At 43.1% G+C, this 22,057-nt stretch overlaps 1 protein-coding gene across 1 annotated transcript in view; it reads right to left on the reverse strand.

Moving 5' to 3' along the window:
- slc16a10 (solute carrier family 16 member 10) overlaps positions 1 to 22,057 on the reverse strand; it is a 41,680-nt gene that overhangs the window by 7,961 nt on the left and 11,662 nt on the right. Inside the window, exons 2-3 of the mRNA XM_084030653.1 lie at positions 6,957 to 7,101; positions 4,673 to 5,102 (exon numbers count right to left, since the gene is read on the reverse strand). Coding sequence (XP_083886779.1) covers positions 4,673 to 5,102; positions 6,957 to 7,101 — 575 coding nt within the window. The remainder of the gene's footprint in view (positions 1 to 4,672; positions 5,103 to 6,956; positions 7,102 to 22,057) is intronic.

Consider the following 22,057-nt stretch of genomic DNA (forward strand, 5'->3'; position numbering starts at 1 on the left):
TTACTGTCATGAACTGCTGCTCACACTGCAAACTGTTACTCCGACTTATATTTATTGGAGCTGCAATGATAAATCGCTGCGGGGGCTATAATCCAAATTCAGATCCCATTGAGGGATTGGCTGCACACAGCCCTCAGCATGGCTAGCAGCTAACAGCGCTAACAGTGCTTCCCTGAGGGGGCACCGAAGGGTGACCTCATTCTTTGCTCAGGTAGACATTTCTCCAATTTTATCATATCAGACTGAATATTTGTGGACTGACAAGAAGAGGAGACATAGGCATCCACTGTGGTGCGATGTGTGATAATATAACTCTGTCGGCCACCCACAGTGGACAATGATCAGATCAAGTGAATCATGAAGCCAAGGCACAAGATAAAGAATGCAACAAAACCCCTCACAAGATGTTCCTGGTCAGTTCCTGGAGACGGACTCTCACACTGTCCCACTACTGTACAGGCATGAGAAGGAAATCCATAGCACCTAACTGGGCGCCTCTGTCATCTCTGCGTAAATGTTCGGGGCAGAGACGACTCTGACTCATTCACACTCTGCATCAATAATGTCTGTAATGGATTGGAGGCTTCCTGCGAGGTGGCAGGACGGTGCTGTGTCATGTGTTTGCTATCGTCGGACAGATTAGATGCTCCTATAGATCAGCAGTGGTTATCTTACAGCTCGTATCCTGTTAGGATTTACCACGTAGCATTTAAACACAAACAGATTCATTCGTGCTAACAATCAGTCTCCGGCCAGCCACACATTACTGTACACACAAAAAAAAAAAAAGATCAAACGGGGGAAATTTTCCAACAATTACTCTTGAGCGACCAGCAAACAATTTGACACATCCATTTATGGAAAAAAGGTTATTCCATTCAAATTGATTGATTGAGCACTTGAGTGTGCCAAATAATTGCAGCGGGATGTAGTTTGATTTTTATTTGCTTTGTGTGTGTTTGATCATATTTTACACAACCACAAGTTCACTTTTGTGTAATGCAACTCGCAGCCTGGCAGCCGGCCTCCTGGCAGAGAGCGTAACCCTACAAGATAAACACACACATTCAAAAGGGCAGGAACACACGTTCACATGCACACACATGCCGGCACATGCCGGCACATGCCGGCACATGCCGGCACGGCGGTTCAACTCTTCTGAGCTCCACCTCGTTCCCTTAGATCTCAACCACTTCCTACATCGTCAGGGCCCGAGACCAACAGAACATGCCTGAACGTAAAAGCTAGGTGGGTGCAAGTGAAACACTATATTTAGAATGTCTTTGTCGGCTTACCTTGCAGTGAGACAACTTTACAGTCATTATCTAAGCTCACACCACAGAAATAAAACAGTAATTATAATGGGAGCTGGTCTAATTGGTGTGAATGCTTGAAGAACATTCCATTTCTGTTTATTCTTCTTACATTTCATCATCCAACTCCTTCCCCATTCCACACCGTAACGTCATTCAAACATCACATCCTTCAGCTCAATTACAACAGGTTTGCTATTACTTGTAGAAATCATACTTTTACTACCTTCAGAAATATGCAATGGACCATTGGTGACAGTTGACACGAATTGGTGCATTTTCACCGACTTCACACAGATCGCCGCCAGCGACGCAGGGGAGCTTCAGCTTTTACTTAAAATATGACACATCTTTTATGCACTGTAGGAAATGCTCACCTTCAAAAGACATTCATATTCTTTTTTTTCGAGTTACTCGCCCCAGTTTGACCGTTGGCTCAGTTGTCACTCACACTAATATTTGGGTGAACCATTGACACAACAGCCTGCTGGTCTGCAGGCAGACCCTCTGCCAGAAGCATAGACTCTCATGCAGAGTCTCGCTGTTTATTGACTAAAGCCAGCGGCCGTTTTAACGCGAGTGCACGTCACGGCTCCCTTACTGCAGCGCGTTGCCAAATGAGATACTTCGGCTGTGAGGTCCTGATGAAAGTAACCAAATATGACAGAAAGCCTCCATCTTCAGCTCTCGTTTCAGTCGGGACACAGTTCTGTAAACAGGTGTTCCTTTATCCCGGCTAGAAGGGAAAATATGATATTGGAGAAAACGTCTTGATGGGAGGGCTGGGGAGCCGAGCCTGGATCAGCCGGATGGACTCAGGAGGTGACTGTTTATTTGGACACGGTGACTCTGTTATTGGAGGGAGATCAGCCCGTCCCGAGGATGTTTTTTCCCAACACTTCTCCCGTGTCTGCTACTCAGACTGGGACGCCACGGGGGGCACTGACTGCAGCCTCGGCGCCACCGCCGGCCTGATAGCCCCGGACACACAGAGCGCCCCTCCCTGCCCTTAAAGCCCCCGGCCTTGTGACTCCGCATGGGAAGAAGTCGGAGGAAAGGACAGGGGTCAAGCAGCATATTGTTCAGCTTTTCAGGAAGGGAGCCTTATCAGACCCTCCTAACCTCTCTACGCTGTTCTTCCTCTGGCGTGTTTGTACACGCCGCCTTCTCTGTGTGTGTTTTATCCTCTTTCCAAATCTATCTGCACATATCTGAAGACTGTAAAAGTATAAAGTCCAGTGGACGTAGTTTGACACAGGCATTTTCCAAGTACTGCTATTTTGAGATAAGGTGTTGGCCTTCAGGTACGGCTGTGTTTGCTCTGTCCGCCGGCTGTTTAAAAGGTGTGGTCGTGTCTTTCCGCTGACTTTGCAAATATTTAAGAACAGCACATAAGAAAGTTTGAACGTATCCGTCACACAGATAACTGCCTGTCCTCCCGACATCTGCTGAACATTAGCATAAGGTAGAAACATATTTTGTCTTTAGAAAGCTGCCTCTACTTTAAAGAAGAAAGGAAAGAGGTTTTTCCCAGTGCGTTTAATGAGGAGCACCTACAGGGCTGCGGTGTGTGGGCTGGAGGTTTAATGACCACTAAACAGCCAAGAAGACAGAGCGGGGAGCATGTGGGTTGGTGCACAGTGGGGCAACTCACCTCAAAACACCATTAAAGCTGCTTTAGAGCAAAGTAGTGATTTACGTGATTTAATTGGTATGTTTAACAGAACTTGCAGAATGTTAACTCCGGCACACAATTTATCTCTCAGATGAAGAACAGGTGATTCTATTAAAGGAGTCATCACCTGGTTTTATACGTATCCAGCCCCCCTTGGATCGCTTTGGATCAATTCGTAAAACTTATTAGAAAAAAAAAAAATAAATTTAATCAAACATTGAGCTTGTTCTGACCCTTTTTCGTACCGCGATTTTATCACGCGAGATTACGCGCGAGGTTTTGACTGGTCCGGATGTGCATTGTATAATATGTAATGAGGCGCGCGTTGATTCGCCGCAGGAAGGACAGAGCCGGGGGGGCTTGCCTGCATGCAGACTCCAAAACATAATGGCGGCGCTTCGGCGATTTCAGGTAGCGGACGGGGCGGGGTTGGGTGGTGAAAGAGGGGTGGGCTTATGCAAGTAGCCGCCACGGTGACGTCACCGAAGGCGCAGAATCAAAATCTCGTGCTTTAGGAATGCACACCCTTGTGTGCTATTCCTGTTCGGAAAAAGAGCAGAAGCGAAAAAACGGCGCCACTTTCAAACTCCAGCCTTTCAGGCAAGTTTCAACTGAGGTCAAACACAGATATGCATGTTTTAACAAGAGAAATTGCGATTTCCAGGTGATGACTCCTTTAACGTTATGAATATCTGCCCCATCGTTAATGTTATTAAGTACATCTGTGTTCGACAGCTGTGATGAATACATCCTGCTGACAGTTCAGGTGCTTTCAAGTGGGGTTGTATGAGGCACTTATTCAGAGTTGGTGTTCATTGGTGAATTGGAAATAACCGGTCTTCCAGAGCTCTACAATATAGAACCTCACATTAGTCCAGAGACCAGACCAGACTATGTGTAGAAGCAGAGTCTATGGTCCAAACAACAAGGTCACTGCTGTATTTATGTCTAGATGACCTTATTTGGAGTGTTGATGGAGCAGCTACACTGTTAGCATAGCATAGCACCCATCAACCAGACTCCATTCAGAAAACAAACATTTTAAAAATGTGTGCAGGAAGAAATGCCTGGTGAGGTATTGTTTTACAGGTAAAGTCAAACGGCCTAAAGCCATCAAGCGGTCAAATATTCATCTTGCCAACTTTCAGCAACAATAAACCTGTACGCCTCATTTGTATTGGCGCCAGGCTTTAGAAAATAATGAGAAACCGTAGGCGTCACCATTACACAATGCATGCACCTTTGCAAACAGCACAAACAGTATTCCTTTTATAAAAGATGGGAATTTGTTTCAGCTTGGCCTCTCTGAAGCTCCTGCTCGTCATTCCCATAAGACTGGGCCGCCACCCTTTCAGGCCGGGGCTCCTCTCACCTCCCACATTAATAAATCTCACATTGCTAGCATGTGTTTTGATATGTGTGTTGTTGAAGCTCCCTCGTTGACCTCACCCTCTTTCCTCCATCTTGCCAACGAACACATCCAAAACATGGGATTGGGATACTGGGAAATCACAGCAAGGAATTTCTCTGTTGCCATTCATGTGCTGTTGTTCATCATCAGACTGACCCTTGATACCCAGCAACACAAACAACGCCCACACACGGTGCGCGTGAAGGTCAAATAAATCAATTTTTGACTGAGAGACCAGATGAATAAAAAAGCATGTAGAAAACACAAACTCACCAGGTGGACATAAGGCACAAAGTAGCCATAGAGGGCTGCGGGGATGCCGAAGGCCCAAATGCGATATCCCAACGACTTCCAGATATTGATGTTGAAGATCTGGCTCAAGGGTGGGCACCGGCCGCCGGTGCGGGTGTTGCCAGCTTTGACTGGCAGCAGGGGCCTGTAGGTGAAGCCGGCCAGCATCAGCACAAACATGAGGATGCAGAGGACGCGCATGGTGTTCTGGAGGCCCACTTTATCCAGCAGGCCTGACAACACGAAGGGCAAGGTGATGGTGAAGATGCTGCTGCCAGCCGTCACAATGCCGTTCACCAGACCCAGGCGCTTCTTGAAGTAGTGGCCCAGGATCACCAGGCTGGGCTGGTAGGCGAAGGAGCAGCCGCAGGCAAACACAATGCCATAGGTGAAATACAGGGGGGTCAGGGACCTGTGAGGGCGGACAGCAAGACTCATTAATGTGTTTCCAGGAATCTGCAGGAATGAAGAAGCAGTCTTCTCAAGTTGTAAGTTGAAAGGTCAAGGTGTGAGCTGTTTGTATACCACTCATTATGCAGTGTTTTGGCTCCATCAACGGGATTAAGCAAGTAAATGTTTTATTTACAGTTTTCCTTGTTTTTTTGCCCCTTTCAAAGGCTGCACACATTATTATTTAACAGGAAATAAAACTTTAACTATGCTGCCAACTGAAGACGTTCAGGGGATCATGGTTTGGCAGCGTGTAGCAAACGTGTCAAAGTGTTTTATATTCTGTCGATCATGACATTTTTCCAGATAAGAGTAGTTATAAACCGGTTAATAGTCACAAACTTGAACCAACGACTGCTTATCATCTGGTCACGTGTTCTCATGGAGTCTTGACGTACTGCCCTCGATCACAGAAGCTCTACGTCGACTTGTTGGCTCAGATACGTTTCTCCACAAAGAATCACAAGAAATGTGCTCATAAGGCTCACAGAAATAAAAACAAATTTACTTTCGCTTCACAGAATTGTGTTTTTGCATCGACTGTGTATGCAATTTTTAAAAAATCACTTTGCATCTGGTGTGAATTCACCTTTAGCCTCTCCTTACATTTGGACATGTGTTTCTTAAACCTGCAATAACTTCCTTGGAGTTGTTATGTTGACACATAATCGCCTTTTTCACGTTGACGTGGCAAACTCGTAGTGACAACAGTGGCTAATTTGCAAATCCACAGACACACGGAGCAACATGATGATTCATTGAGACTCGTGTTGACTATCTGGCCCTTCAAGCTGCTGAATGCTCCACTTTGTTCACCGGCTAGTCTCGAACTCTGTCTGCTTTGTTTGCTGCTGAGCGACAGACAGCTAGCTAGCTCCTTTTAGCTTTCATCAAGACTCTGTGGTGTAAGAGGCTCTGCACTTAGCACTGCGTTGTTAATCATTTCCTGGAATTCGATACGTCCCCATGTGGAAAACGCTCACACAAACGCACGCAAGCTCACAGAAATGTTTGATCCAGACACAGTGGCGAGCTTACAACCGTCGCTTCATCACAAGTGCAATAAATAACCAATAAAATGATTGAATCACCGCTTATCAAGAGGATTTCACACACACACAGACACACACACACACACTTCACATGGCATGCAGTGGACGGAGCAAGGTGCAACATTTCTAAGTCATGTGATTTCACTGTTAAGATTTATTTACCACACAGGACTTTGAAACCACTTGGAAGCACCGTCCTGTTCTCATCTGGACCTTCACCACCGAGTTGAATTTGCAGTTTGATGTAGTTCGCTGTGGTTGAACCGCTTAACGGACAAAAGTCTAACACTTTCCAAAACATTGTACCTGATGGTCGTATTCGGGTTCAGACTGATCTCATCGGAACGTTTTTTTAAAAGCTGTATTCATTCAGAACTAATTACTAGCGTGAATTTTTAATCTTAATGTTGCGCCTCAAAACATTTTTTTTTTTGATTTGTCACGTTTTGTTTCCGCTTTTAACGAGACTAGTGAGCCAGTAGTATAATGACGTTGGTGTCACATGGTAACTCTGCATCGTCATTAAAAAACATTAAAAAAGAAGTGTGTCATGTATGACACACTAAACATATTTTATTAAGTGACTCCAATATGTTTAAGAAAGATTTAAGAGTTTTAAGCATATTTTGATGATAATATCCTGAGTCACGATTATGTTTATAATCCTAACATGTTACGTAACCCTTGTTGGAGAAGGTATCACGTTGTGCATGCAGTGACGACATGCCGTCACGTTGAACTGGACGGCTTATTCTCTTCCTTACGTGACGAAGGAGCTCGCCAGCAGGCCGACCAGGCCGACGGCGGCGCCGCCCACCGCCGTAACTCTGCAGCCCAGGATGTCGGTGAAGACGCTGACGATGGGAGAGCAGAAGAAGATCATCCCCATGGAGAGGGAGCCCACCCATGCTGCAGGAAATACGAGAAGAGAAAGCAGGAGAGAATGAGAAGTGATCATCGTTACGCAGCAAAAACAGAAAGCGTCACCAGGAAGACGCTGTCATTTAATATCAAACCAACAGATCCCGACCACAAAACAAAACCTTGTAATGCAATAATAGAAAACTCTCTCACACACACAGTTTCCCCCTTTTTAAGAGCTTGTTCATTACTCATTCTGCACATTGTTTGCATTTGCATCCATTTCTTTCGTGACCTTGAAGAAACATGTTCGGTAAGAGGGAGTGCAACGACCAAGACCGGCAACAGCAGGAACACATGTTGACAGGACACGGGAGTGACAGAGTGGACAGGAAGTAGTGATCAGAAAAAGACTTAGGCGTGGTCTCAACTCTGTGTATAAATATACAGTATATACAGTATATGTATATAACCATAGATACCATGGAGAAATGATCTATCTCCTGGGTAGAGCATACTGTAACATCTCACTTAACTTCCTCAGCACATTCAGGCTGGTTATCCCGCAACCAGGAGGAAACCTTCAGTACTGAGAAGTGAAGCCAACCCTTAAGTGCCTTATACTTGCATTCTCCCTACTGGCCATCAGGGGGTGACTTTCAAAAAAGAAGTACGATTGTATGTTAGTCAATGAGAAAATGACTTGATTTATTATCTCAGTAAACATTGTAAACATGAGTTTATGGTCTCAATCTCTAGTTTCAAGTCTTCTTCAATCCAGCATGATGTTCATTTAGTAAATTATGGTCCATTTAGAGTCAAATAGACCATAAAGCAGAGGATGCTTTGGGGCGGGGCTATTTTGTGATTGACAGGTTGCTACCAATGCAGTTCAATACTAAGAAGGCTTTAGCACTTGGCTGTAAAGTTGACCTTGAATTATGAAGCTAACTTTGTGAACAGCTTCACACCAGAATCCAGATGGATCCAGATCCAGTAAGGTTGCTGCTTTGGTGTCCTCCATAGTCTGAATATGCTCACTTTCTTTCACTGGTTGCAAAAATTCCAAGATGGCCAAAGTCAAAATCCAAGATGACTATGGCCAAATGCCAAACTTGAGGTAAATGGCCATCTGGAAATAATTGTGAAAACCCTGATGATGTCATGGGGGTTATCTCAGCCTGTGCTTGGACATTACACTCAGTTACAAATTAAGGTGTGGACTTTGAAATACATGGATGTTTACCTTTTCAACCATATTTCATGGGAAATAAGTGTTTTTGGAGCTCGACCGATATACTTGGGACTTAAAATCAGGATATCTGCTGGTTTTTACATTGTTTTTTAAGTTCCTCCTTTCTATGAATAGATTGAATCTAAATGACTATGGAACCCATTCATGTTGTCATAATGCCAACCCTTAGATTCAGGTTTGCATAAAATCGCTCAGAACTTCTTTTAATCACTGTGAGACTAGATTGGATTTCCTCAGGCAGAGGCCATTTTAAGCCCTTAAAAATGTGCAAACTCTGACCATCAGGGCAACCAGAGGAAACTGTTGCTCAATGCTTGGTCAGCAGTCTTCTGTGAGTGTAAGGTTAAATACCACAGTCACATGCTGCAGCAGACTTCTAACTAATATATGTTCAGAAACGTAGGACACACTTACAGCAGATAGGAAATCCTAGGATAGCGATAGCAACAGTACAGCAGGGCTTTGACAGATTCATCACTGAGTAAAATAGGGTTCTTATCAAGGTCAAGATCTTATCAAAGGGTTGTTTTTATTTACTCTAGGGCAAATGAGCAGACATGCCTTATATATTTACATTTCCAGTATAATATCAACAAAATACAAGAAAGTACTATCTGGAAATATATTGAAAATGTACCAACTCACTTTTAACTATTTTTCCATAATAAGACACTTTATGAAAATTCTAAATATAGTACAGACACCGTTATTTTATATTATGGGCTGCACGGTGGTGTAGTGGATAGCACTCTCGCCTCACAGCAAGAGGGTCCCGGGTTCGATTCCCGGGTCGGGCGCGGGTTCCTTCTGTGTGGAGTTTGCATGTTCTCCCCATGTAAGCGTGGGTTCTCTCCGGGTTCTACGGCTTCCTCCCACAGTCCAAAGACATGCAGGATGGGGATAGGTTCATTGGTGACTCTAAATGTCCCGTAGGTGTGAATGTGAGAGTGAATGGTTGTCTGTCTCCACATGTCGGCCCTGTGATAGACTGGTGTCCTGTCCAGGGTGTACCCTGCCTTCGCCCAATGACAGCTGGGATCGGCTCCAGCCCCCCCGCGACCCTGAATACGTGATAAGCGGTAGATGGATATTTTATATTAGATATTTTATATATGAATTATGGGAAATATACTTTAAGTTCTGAGTAATTAACTAAAGTGTACTTATGTCAGCTTTGTCTTTAATGTTGTAAAATTTAGCTTAAGTGGAATATTTTAATGTTATATTGCTTTTATATAACCAAGTAACTTAGTACATTTTTATGTAAATCAAGCATGCATATTAGTATATACACATACATGTACTTAAGTGTACTGAGTATATTTGAAGTTCTTCCATTTTAGCACATAAAAGCACATTAAATACACTTCAAATTGTGCGATTCTATGATTTAAATTCAACTAAAATACACGGAGTAAAAAATGTGTAGATCCAAAATAACAAGTTAACTAATCAGTAACATACTTCAAGTATACTGATGCTTCTTGAGGAAAGTAGACATTTTATATACTTTGTTATATTTATTTTTCACCATTCTGCCGACATGTTGGGAACAATAAATGTCTTGAAATGTTTAGAAACACTTTGTTAATATCAAGCTTTTAGATATATTTTTTCCAGCTCATATACTTGAAATTAACAGCAAGATGGGGAGTGGAAAAACAAGCAACAACCCTGACGAAGCACACCAATTGTGCAAGACCATGTGCAATGTCCTTAGACTGAAAGGAGGATGGGGAAGCCGGGAGTGAGAGACATGTTTTGGCAGGAGCGACTGCCTGGAGCACTATTAGGTCTCCAATGAAATCACACATCTAAACTAGATACTGTAACAGCAACGGGAGGGTTAAAAACGAGCACATGTGACACAAAGTTGTTTTTCTCAATTCTGAAACGAAGCCAGAGGAAACTTGTGGGAAAATATAGAGGCAGCTGGAGTTTGAGTGTTTTTGTTACCTGTTTTTAACCTGAGTAATGGGACACCACCGGGTCAAGTTTCAGGGTAATTACTGCTTTCACTGCTGGGTCTTTATTCTCCCTGAATCCTCATCTCACACCATGTGGTCAGAGTTTCTTAAACTCTCAGGTTAGCCCATTAGATAGAGGACATGAAACGGTACAGGAGCATGTTTGTCAGTGTTCCCCATTTTAGTTTCAACTGTTATCAAGCAGCAACCTCCGGCTCTGAAAAGTGTAGTAAAGTAAACCTCCGTGTCTCAGTGTCAGGCTGCTGGTGGCGCTAGAGGAAAAGTCAGCTTATCACATTGGGGTACATCATCTGGGGACCTTGAATGTCTGTACAAAAATTTCATAGCAATCCATTTAATATTTCAGTCCAACCCAAAATTGGCAGACAAACCAATTGACCGACATGAGCATCGGGCCAAAGAAATTCAAAAGGTAACACAATTTGTCTTAGGTACCATTTTATACAGAATCTGTTTGTAGATGCAAATCAGGCCAACACAAGGAAGAGTCTGATTTTTTTTACATTATTTTGGGCATTTTGGGGTCTTCTTTACTTATTCATTGATATGGGTTTTATACAATGTACAGATGCTGAAAAAAGTTTGCCAAACTTGCTTACTCTCTATCCTTGAGTGAGTTAAACCAAAACTAACAAGATCAATGGATGTTTACTGGATACAGAGCAGCAGTATCTCTCCATCAAAATCTGTCCATATTTATATTTCCACATTTATAAATACTGACATGTAACCTATATTTAGTTACCGTTCTCTGACTCAGTGCCCTGCTCTGGTTTCCCTGTGTGAGCCAACGGACAGTCAAAGCTTCTTAGGGCCGATTCCAGATGCTGCAGTCAGATTTGATGCCCCAAATTCAATGGGGTCCACTCTGCCTGGTCTCATATTTGTGGGGATATCAGCCCGCTTAAAGCAACATAATGTAATAAATGTCAGTGAAGAAGAAAGGCAAAGAATCCCTCAAGGACAACAGGAAATTGTTGTTGAGGTTTCATCTGCTGGCTCTCTCGATTTAAAAGCATTTATGCTTCAGACAAAGAGGAATTCTAGATTAAAAAATGTAATATCAGGATTCCCTCTGTCCCAGTGACATCCACCGTTAGCCGCAGGCCGCGCTTGGACACTGACAGACCAGGGAGAGTAGTCCTAAATCATCTGTCTGCATTGTTTCAGACTCCTTGCTGGAAACCCTTCTGCTCTGAACCCGGTCACCCCTCAATGACTGAACAGACAGCCGTGAAAAATGCCAAATCTCTGCCTCTTGAAACCAAACAAAGCGGATTCAAGGGCAAAGCCTGACTTGTCTCAACGGTTCATCATCTGTTAATCCATTACATTTAGCAAACTATTTAAACTGTTAATTCATTATTTTTTGACTCACAAAAGTTGGAAACCACTGGTAGGGAACTTCATATTAGACCACGTGTGTAAACCACAGAAGGGCCTTCATGGATCCCTGATGACTTCAATTTGTGAATAAAAGAAAGCCTGCACTTAAGCCGCTGGTTGAGGAGTTATCTATTAACCAAAGCTAATGGAAACAGCTAATGGACATGCATACTTGGCCGCTATTGCAGTGATGTGACAGACCATTTTCCTGGCTTGGTCAAATAAACAACTTGTCCCTGTAGCACATTCTAGGAATCAGTTGACTGAACATGCTCAGACCGAAAATCTGGTTCCACAACAGAGACCACTTTAAAATGTTGCTGTCGCAATAGAAGATTAACACAAATTGAGGAGGAAAAGGTGTCAATAAATCAACCGCTCTCATTGCCAAAAAAACAGCAACAACAAACAAAGCAGAAACCGGACCAGATGTCACTGTGTATCACCAGCACATTAACATTGAACAGCTGGGCTTCATCATTTCTGTCTGGGTGTTTTAACAGGATGTAGCCATATTATTAATGGAAGAGTCAAATAGACCATAAAGCAGGGTATGCTGTAGGGAGTATGCAACATCCTTTTGGTACGTGTCACCCAAACAGCTGTTTGTTTTTTACTACTCACACACCCGGGACTGAAATTCTGTAGTTTTACCCACAAAGTTTTGGTAGTGACCAGTTGTTGTTAGTTGTAGCATGTTTGTTGGTTAAGCTCAGTTAGCCGGTTTAATCAGGCTAAATGGACCACAAAACTGCGTGTTAGCTGAAGTGGGGTAGTTACATTTAAATTACAGACATTCTATGTTTTGTTTTTTTTTGCCAATTGCTGTTCCTAGGACAGCACTCTTCTGGACTGAGGCTTCAGATGTTATTCCTGGGATCTGTTGGAGCCACTCTCCCAGTTTGGGGGTTACTGCCCCGAGTGCCCCCACTACCACGGGGACCACGCTAGCCTTGACCTTCCACATCTGTTCCAGCTGCTCTTTCAACCCTTGGTACTTGTCAATTTTCTCGTGTTCCTTCTTCCTGATGTTGGCGTCAGCTGGGATCGCCACATCTATCACCACCACTGTCTTCTGCTCTTTGTCCACCACCACTATGTCCGGTTGGTTAGCCAGGAGCTGCTTGTCAGTCTGGAAGCTGAAGTCCCACAGAACCTTGGCCCTGTTGTTCTCAGTCACCTTCTGTGGTATGGCCCATTGGGATTTGGGTACTTCTATTCCATACTGGTTGCAGATGTTCCTGTGTACTATCCCAGCCACTTGGTTATGCCTCTCCATGTACGCTGATCCAGCTAGCATCTTGCACCCTGCTACTATGTGCTGGAGTGTCTCAGGGGGCTTCTTTGCACAGCCTGCACCTTGGGTCTGATCTGCTCTGGTAGATCCTGGCCTCTATGGCTCTTGTGCGTATGGCCTGTTCTTATGCTGCCATGATTAGTGCCTCTGTGCTGTCTGTCAGTCCTGCATTTTCCAGCCACTGGTAGGATTTCTTGATATCAGCCACTTCCTCTATCTGACGGTGGTACATGCCATGTAGGGGCTTGTCCCTCCAGGTTGTCTGCTCCTCCTCTTCCGCACTCTCATCAGGGTTCTGCTGCCTCAGACATTCACTTAGCAGTTCATCCTTCTGGGCCATTTTTTCGATGTAATCTTGAATTTTCCATGTTTCATCCTGGACCGTGGCCTTGACGCTCACTAGCCCTCGGCTTCCCTCTTTCTTTTTGTTTTAAAATAATTTAAAACAAATGTTTTTTTTTTATCTTAAAGGTTGTATCAGCAATTCTGGGCCGAAACATAAACGATCACATTCATCTGTTTTTACCTCACGATCCGCTAGCTGCCCGCCCCATAAGCAGGCCGTCAAAAACACGCGTCTCTGTAGGCAGCCTAGGCTCCGGGATCGCACACAAAAACAAATGGTACTACCAACACCTCAAAAGCAAAATAAACAGTGTTCCAACCAATCACAGACAAGAGGGGTATTCCATCGAACTCGCTAAGCGCAAAGCCGGGCTAATTTCGATAAGCCTCGCTACCTTTAGCGAGAGTTGTGTTCCATCAACGCAAGGCACTCTCCGCTAAGTAACCATGGGAATTTATCCGACTAAACTAGCCTGCCCCGGGGCAGGCTAACCATCAGGCTTACTTTAGCGGGGGTTTCAGAGAAGTCCGTCTGTCGGAAACAACTGTACCAGCAGAAGGTTCCGCCAAGCCTAGTCCTCGTGATTTCGTCACGTGAAAGACCAAAAATTACCAAAATTACATATATGAAGTACAAACAGACTATATTTTCATCAAGCATCTAAAAATACATGCTTGCAATTAAAAAAATATGAATAAATCGTTTATTTTGTTTAAGACCGACTGGCCATATCATTATCTAAAGCCCCAGGTTGGGTGAGCGGTGATGCACCTGCCCCCGAATGTAGGCATCCCAGGTTCACATCCTGGCGAGGACATCTCATATATGTGTTTTTTTTGTTTTTTTGCCTGTATAATTGTCTTTAGATCAGAGAATTAGACCAACATTTTACCTTAACTATGATAAATATGTCATACAATTTCCCCAGAACCCAAATATAACTTGCAAAAACATGATAGGCATAAAGATGTTATTATTAATAGCATGTTATAGATCCCAATGACAAAGGCATTGCTGCATGCAATTTTCAGCCACATAAATTCCTTTCAGGTGAGTTCATTAATAGGTTCATTGAATGTGTTCATTGAATTGTTGAGATAAATGAGTTGGTCAATATAGATGCATTTACTAGGCCTATCTAAAAAAAAGAGAGAGAGTTCAGGCCAAAGAAATAAGTTTCTCTAACTCCCACAGTCGGGAGTTGAACCCTGGCCGACCGCGGCCGGTGTGTACTCACTCCGGTCGCCATATTGTAATGGTTTGGTCTAGTGCGGCCCCCGTCCGTACAGCGCGAATCACACGAGGGTGTCGGTCACAGCGCCCCCACTGGCCAGGGGCTTGAATCGATTCAGAAGATTGCTGAATCGATATTGAATTGCGGGGAAAAGAATCGCAATGCATTGCTGAATCGATATTTTTACCCACCCCTAGATACAACCTTTAATTAAGTTAAAATCTATTTAGTGTAACAACAAAGTCAGATTAACTGCCCGTTTGCCAGAGAGATTGATTGATTTAACAGGCCAGGTTACGTAAGAGATAAGTGTTTAACTCAATATAGAGATTAAATATTATGTAGAAGCAGAGGCATGCTATCTGTAGTGATTCATCTTCTTTCTTCTTGACCCACTGGCACATTTTTATCTAATGAATCCAAGAAGCATTGAGGTGAGTTCCCTGATCCATACTCACTGTGCGGATCAAACTAAATGGTCTCGGATGCAGTCGACGAACATCTTCTATATCTGGTGGAAACACCCAGAATCTATACAAAAGAAAAACTCAAGACTAAATCTCTTGACACTTAAAATGTTGTATTTTAATGTTATTATTATTTTAATGGTATTTTAATTTCCACTACACTCAGGACCTGAGGACGTCCTCAGTCATCACATTGTAACAGCAATTAAATTACGTGTCCAGAGGGGTATTCCATCAAACTCGCTAAGCGCAAAGCCGGGCTAATTTCGATAAGCCTCGCTACCTTTAGCAAGCGTTCCAACAACGTGACTTGAGGCACTCTCCGCTAAGTAACCATGGGAATTTATCCGACTAAACTAGCCTGCCCCGGGGCAGGCTAACCATCAGGCTTACTTTAGCGGGGGTTTCAGAGAAGTCCGTCTGTCGGAAACAACTGTACCAGCAGAAGGTTCCGCCAAGCCTAGTCCTCGTGATTTCGTCACGTGAAAGACCAAAAATTACCAAAATTACATATATGAAGTACAAACAGACTATATTTTCATCAAGCATCTAAAAATACATGCTTGCAATTAAAAAAATATGAATAAATCGTTTATTTTGTTTAAGACCGACTGGCCATATCATTATCTAAAGCCCCAGGTTGGGTGAGCGGTGATGCACCTGCCCCCGAATGTAGGCATCCCAGGTTCACATCCTGGCGAGGACATCTCATATATGTGTTTTTTTTGTTTTTTTGCCTGTATAATTGTCTTTAGATCAGAGAATTAGACCAACATTTTACCTTAACTATGATAAATATGTCATACAATTTCCCCAGAACCCAAATATAACTTGCAAAAACATGATAGGCATAAAGATGTTATTATTAATAGCATGTTATAGATCCCAATGACAAAGGCATTGCTGCATGCAATTTTCAGCCACATAAATTCCTTTCAGGTGAGTTCATTAATAGGTTCATTGAATGTGTTCATTGAATTGTTGAGATAAATGTGTTGGTCAATGTAGATGCATTTACTAGGCCTATTTATAAAAAAAGAGAGAAAGAGAGAGTTCCGGCCAAAGAAAGAAGTTTCACAAACTTCCACAGTCGGGAATTGAACCGTGGCCGACCGCGTACGAAGCCGGCACTTTACCTCTACACTATCCTCACGTTGGTGAAGTTATTGTCAGTATTATATTAGAACATGTTACTCTTAACGGTACTTCCGTATTTAATCGCTCGGCAATTCTTGCCCAAGCAGCCTCGCGATTTTTATTTATCACTACAGTGTTCCCTTTTTTGGTTATGATGGGTTTGTACTCCTCATACAGTTCCATCAATAATTTTTGCTCTGGTCTTTTCTGCCATTTTCTCGATGATTCGACATTCACGGTTCTAGTCTGGCTTCATATCCCGTGAACGGCGTAACACACGACAACGTTAACCTGGCTTGAATTAGCCTCAACAAGGCGCGGCTGAAATGCGTTAATGGAACGGGTTTAGCCGCAAGTGGAAGTTGGCGTTAGTTCTAACCAGGCTTAACCAGGTAAGCGCCGCCTTAATTAGCGAGTTTGGTGGAATACCCCTCAGGGGTGGGTGGCACGTTCATGAAAATGCGCGTCCATGATCATTTTCAAAACACGGGAGGGAGGGGCTAGCTGGCTCTGTTTGTTTTGGATCTCGCAACGGAAGTGAGGGCAACCAGAATCGCTGATACAACTAGGGCTGGGTATTGTTTAGAATCTCACGATTCGATTCGATTTCGATTCGTTGGGTCACGATTCGATTCAATATCGATTCGATTCAATATTGATTGAAATGCTTTGATATCGATTCAGTTTCAAGTAGAAATACACAAGTAAGAGTACCAGATCATTTTTTCAAATAATTTATTTAGTTTCATGCCTTATGAACAGCCGTGGTATAACTCATAGCATGATAAAACAGGACACTACTTAAACACTGAACTACAGTGCATGTAACCGCCGCGGAAGCTATGGTAGTAGACAGTAGTAGTGCAGATATACCGTTGAAATGCACATATTTGTTTATCTACTCTTCACTCATTTATTAAATGTATTTTCTCTTCCTGTTTCCCAGTGCGAGTTGAGATACACAACTATGATCGCATTTGTCAATCGCGGTATTTTATTTTGAAAATTGCTTTTATTTTGAAAATTGGCCAGATTGTCTCGTGTTTCTTTAGCTGTGGCTGCAGACCCTGAATTGGGTCACAGCTACTGTGTGATTTACTGCCAGAACTGACGCGTTCGCTCGCGGGACGCGCAAAAAATAGAGCAGACGCCGGAACGATCGCTTCACGGCGCGGGACGGCCGCGCCTATTCGCGGCGCTCCGTGTCTGGTGTGAACGACACCATAGCTTAACAGGGGCGCCGAAAGGAAGCGGGCTCCGCTACGCGCCTATTCGCGGCGCTTCCACGGCCGGTGTGTACTCACTCCGGTCGCCATATTGTAATGGTTTGGTCTAGTGCGGCCCCCGTCCGTACAGCGCGAATCACACGAGGGTGTCGGTCACAGCGCCCCCACTGGCCAGGGGCTTGAATCGATTCAGAAGATTGCTGAATCGATATTGAATTGCGGGGAAAAGAATCGCAATGCATTGCTGAATCGATATTTTTACCCACCCCTAGATACAACCTTTAATTAAGTTAAAATCTATTTAGTGTAACAACAAAGTCAGATTAACTGCCCGTTTGCCAGAGAGATTGATTGATTTAACAGGCCAGGTTACGTAAGAGATAAGTGTTTAACTCAATATAGAGATTAAATATTATGTAGAAGCAGAGGCATGCTATCTGTAGTGATTCATCTTCTTTCTTCTTGACCCACTGGCACATTTTTATCTAATGAATCCAAGAAGCATTGAGGTGAGTTCCCTGATCCATACTCACTGTGCGGATCAAACTAAATGGTCTCGGATGCAGTCGACGAACATCTTCTATATCTGGTGGAAACACCCAGAATCTATACAAAAGAAAAACTCAAGACTAAATCTCTTGACACTTAAAATGTTGTATTTTAATGTTATTATTATTTTAATGGTATTTTAATTTCCACTACACTCAGGACCTGAGGACGTCCTCAGTCATCACATTGTAACAGCAATTAAATTACGTGTCCAGAGGGGTATTCCATCAAACTCGCTAAGCGCAAAGCCGGGCTAATTTCGATAAGCCTCGCTACCTTTAGCAAGCGTTCCAACAACGTGACTTGAGGCACTCTCCGCTAAGTAACCATGGGAATTTATCCGACTAAACTAGCCTGCCCCGGGGCAGGCTAACCATCAGGCTTACTTTAGCGGGGGTTTCAGAGAAGTCCGTCTGTCGGAAACAACTGTACCAGCAGAAGGTTCCGCCAAGCCTAGTCCTCGTGATTTCGTCACGTGAAAGACCAAAAATTACCAAAATTACATATATGAAGTACAAACAGACTATATTTTCATCAAGCATCTAAAAATACATGCTTGCAATTAAAAAAATATGAATAAATCGTTTATTTTGTTTAAGACCGACTGGCCATATCATTACCTAAAGCCCCCTGTTGGGTGAGTGGTGATGCACCTGTCCCCGAACGTGGGCATCTCAGGTTCACATCCCAGCGAGGACATCTCATGTGTGTTTTTTTTTTTGCCTGTATAATTGTCTTTAGATCAGAGAATTAGACCAACATTTTACCTTAACTATGATAAATATGTCATACAATTTCCCCAGAACCCAAATATAACTTGCAAAAACATGATAGGCATAAATATGTTATTATTAATAGCATGTTATAGATCCCAATGACAAAGGCATTGCTGCATGCAATTGTCAGCCACATAAATTCATTTCAGGTGAGTTCATTAATAGGTTCATTGAATGTGTTCATTGAATTGTTGAGATAAATGAGTTGGTCAATATAGATGCATTTACTAGGCCTATCTAAAAAAAAGAGAGAGAGTTCAGGCCAAAGAAATAAGTTTCTCTAACTCCCACAGTCGGGAGTTGAACCCTGGCCGACCGCGTGCAAAGCCGGCACGTTACCTCTATACTATCCTCACGTTAGAGAAATTGTTGTCAGTGTTATATTAGAACATGTTACTCTTAACGGTACTTCCGTATTAAATCGCTCGGCAATTCTTGCCCAAGCAGCCTCGCGATTTTTATTTATCACTACAGTATTCCCTTTTTTGGTTATGATGGGTTTGTACTCCTCGTACAGTTCCATCAATAATTTTTGCTCTGGTCTTTCCTGCCATTTTCTCGATGATTCGACGGTTCACGGTTCTGGTCTGGCTTCATATCCCGTGAACGGCGTAACACAAGACAACTTTAACCTGGCTTGAATTAGCCTCAACAAGGCGCGGCTGAAATGCGTTAATGGAACGGGTTTAGCCGCAAGTGGAAGTTGGCGTTAGTTCTAACCAGGCTTATCTAGGTAAGCGCCGCCTTAATTAGCGAGTTTGGTGGAATACCCCTCTGAGGCTGTTCGTGTTCAGTCATCAAACAATCTGGACTGGATCTGGAATCTGCAATCTGGAAATTGTGCGCACCCTTGTGTGCACACAAGAGGGGGGTTTAGCTCAGGAGGTAGAGCATTTGGCTGGCAACCGCAAGATTGCCGGTTCGATCCCCGGCTGAGTGCTCCCTGAGCAAGACACCTCACCCTAATTGCTCCTGACGAGCTGGCTGTTGACTCTGCCGTCGGTGAGTGAATGGGTGAATGTCAGTCATTACTGTAAAGCGCATTGGAGAAAAGCGCTATATAAATGAGGCCATTTACCCTTGTGTGCACCCTTAAACCATCTGTCAAATATTCAGGTGCTTGGATTTTTCCTCTAAAAATTGGGTTTTCAATGTTTGAGTTGAACATAGCCAGCAGTCAGCTCATCAAATGGCCAAGAAAGGAGAAGGTCAAAGTTTAAGGAACATTTTAATTTAATATTATTATGTATTGTTATTTAAAAAGCAAGTACATGTTGTATAGCCTGTTTAATAAAAGTGCCTGTGTTACATTTGGCACATGTTAATTTGAGTTTCCCCTGAAAAAATATTGAGATATGATTTTTGGTCCATATCGCCCAGCCCTACGTCACAGAGAGGATATTAGCGTATGAATGCTGTTAAACTGTTAACATGCTACTTCTGCTAACACGCTAATGTTGCTAAGGTTGATCAGTGGTGTTCTAATATTAGCTAGTTAAATGCTACTTTTGCTAACACGGTATTCTATAAAAAATTACCACCTTTTTTGTTGCGTTCCTATTCTGACATCATACAACACAACAAGAGATCTGTCGTCCATTTTAACTTGTTTCCAACTTGACGGCCACTCCAAGTTGAACACATCACATACTGCATTGGACAGCTTGACTTTCCAAGTAGCCCCCCCCCCCAAAAACAATAAATTACATAACATGACAAATGTCTGAAATCTCCAAACAGCAAAGGGATTACCTCTGTCAAACTGCAGCTTTTATAGTGATGTACGGGATCAGTGACCATCTACGGTGTTACCTGCAGGACAACGGACACATCTGGCCCATCCTGTACTGGAAACACATTCGTATCCGTGCAGAAGTAATGACGGAGCAGCGCACTGGGCTGAACCTCCACGTAGCAGCCTCACCAGCCAGCTCACATTACAATCAGAGTTTCAGACCCACTGACCTGGAGTCAGGAAGTGGACTGTGCTGTACTGAACTCCCACAAGGCAGAGCATATTTTCCTCCAGAGAGAGATGGCGGAAAGTAAAGGTGTTTGTTTCATAAAACCCCCCACTCTCCTTCTAGAAGAAAAATCAGAACCGAGCGAGCAGCGGGGTTAACGGGTTTACAAGCTGCGGGTCTATTTTACACTGAACATGTTTGACACATTACTGAGACTCATTATTAATGTCCCTCCTGAGGGGAGCTGCAGTAATAAGAAGGAACGTCTCCATGACTGACTTCTTTTTTTTTGCATCACTTGCCAAAAATGGATTTGTTCTTTGTGTTGTCTGGAAATGGGGCTGAAGAGCAAGCATTTTTAAAGCCAAAGAAGCAACAACAAAAACTCTTGTATTGGCCATTTTGACATGCAGGTCAATGCAGGGTAGACACAGACGTGCCTCGATACCGACAACATTTCACCAATAATGGCTGAAATAACCACTATTGCTGCTTTGTTGTGAAGTCCCAGATATGCCGGGAAACCAAACAAATCCATGACATCATCAGAGATGCTCTGTGAATTTCATTGAGTTGTATTCACTGTGAAGAGCAAGACACACATCGGCTGGTTTACTACAGCTGAATGAACCCTAAATAAACAAATTTGCTCTGATTTGACCACAATAAACTTATAAAAAGTATGTAAAAGTCAGAGTTGGCCACAGTCAAAATGCTGAACAAACCAATGGGTGACATCACGATGACTACGTCCATTTCTTATATACAGTGTTTGGCTTTATGGTCTATTTGATTCTAAATGGACCATCAAGACTTGAAACTATATTGAAACCATCATGTTTACAATATTTACTGAGATGATAAATCAAGACAGTCATTTTCTCATAGACTTCCATGCAATCAGAGAGGAGAGGCCCTCTGATGGCCATCACTGAGAATGCAAGTTTAAGGCACTTTTCAGAACCGGAGGTTTCCCATCTGGTCTCAGCCCATAAGCATTGTCCAGGGAATTGAAAAAGAATTTAGGAGAAGTGGAAATGCCGAAGGTCTTGTGTTAGGGAGACTTGGTGATGATATGTAAAACGGAAAAACTATGTTTACGCAGGAGAAATACTGGCAGTAATGTTGCACTACAGTGGATAGAGGCCACAAGATCATTGAGAGCAATCATTTGTCCAACACAAGTATAGCCAGGTTACAGAACAGCCATTCAAACAGTAGACCAGCCATTCAGATTGAAATACAACAAACATTATGCAGAATTAAAATAATAAGTCTGACAGCAGTACGGGTACGGGTGTGATTTGTCACAACAGCTGCCAAATCGTCACACATTCACAAAAACATTATCGACGACGTGCTTTTCTCAAGGCCACAGT

This window comes from Eutrigla gurnardus (genome assembly GCF_963514095.1).
Source record: "Eutrigla gurnardus genome assembly, chromosome: 16".
NCBI lineage: Eukaryota > Metazoa > Chordata > Actinopteri > Perciformes > Triglidae > Eutrigla > Eutrigla gurnardus.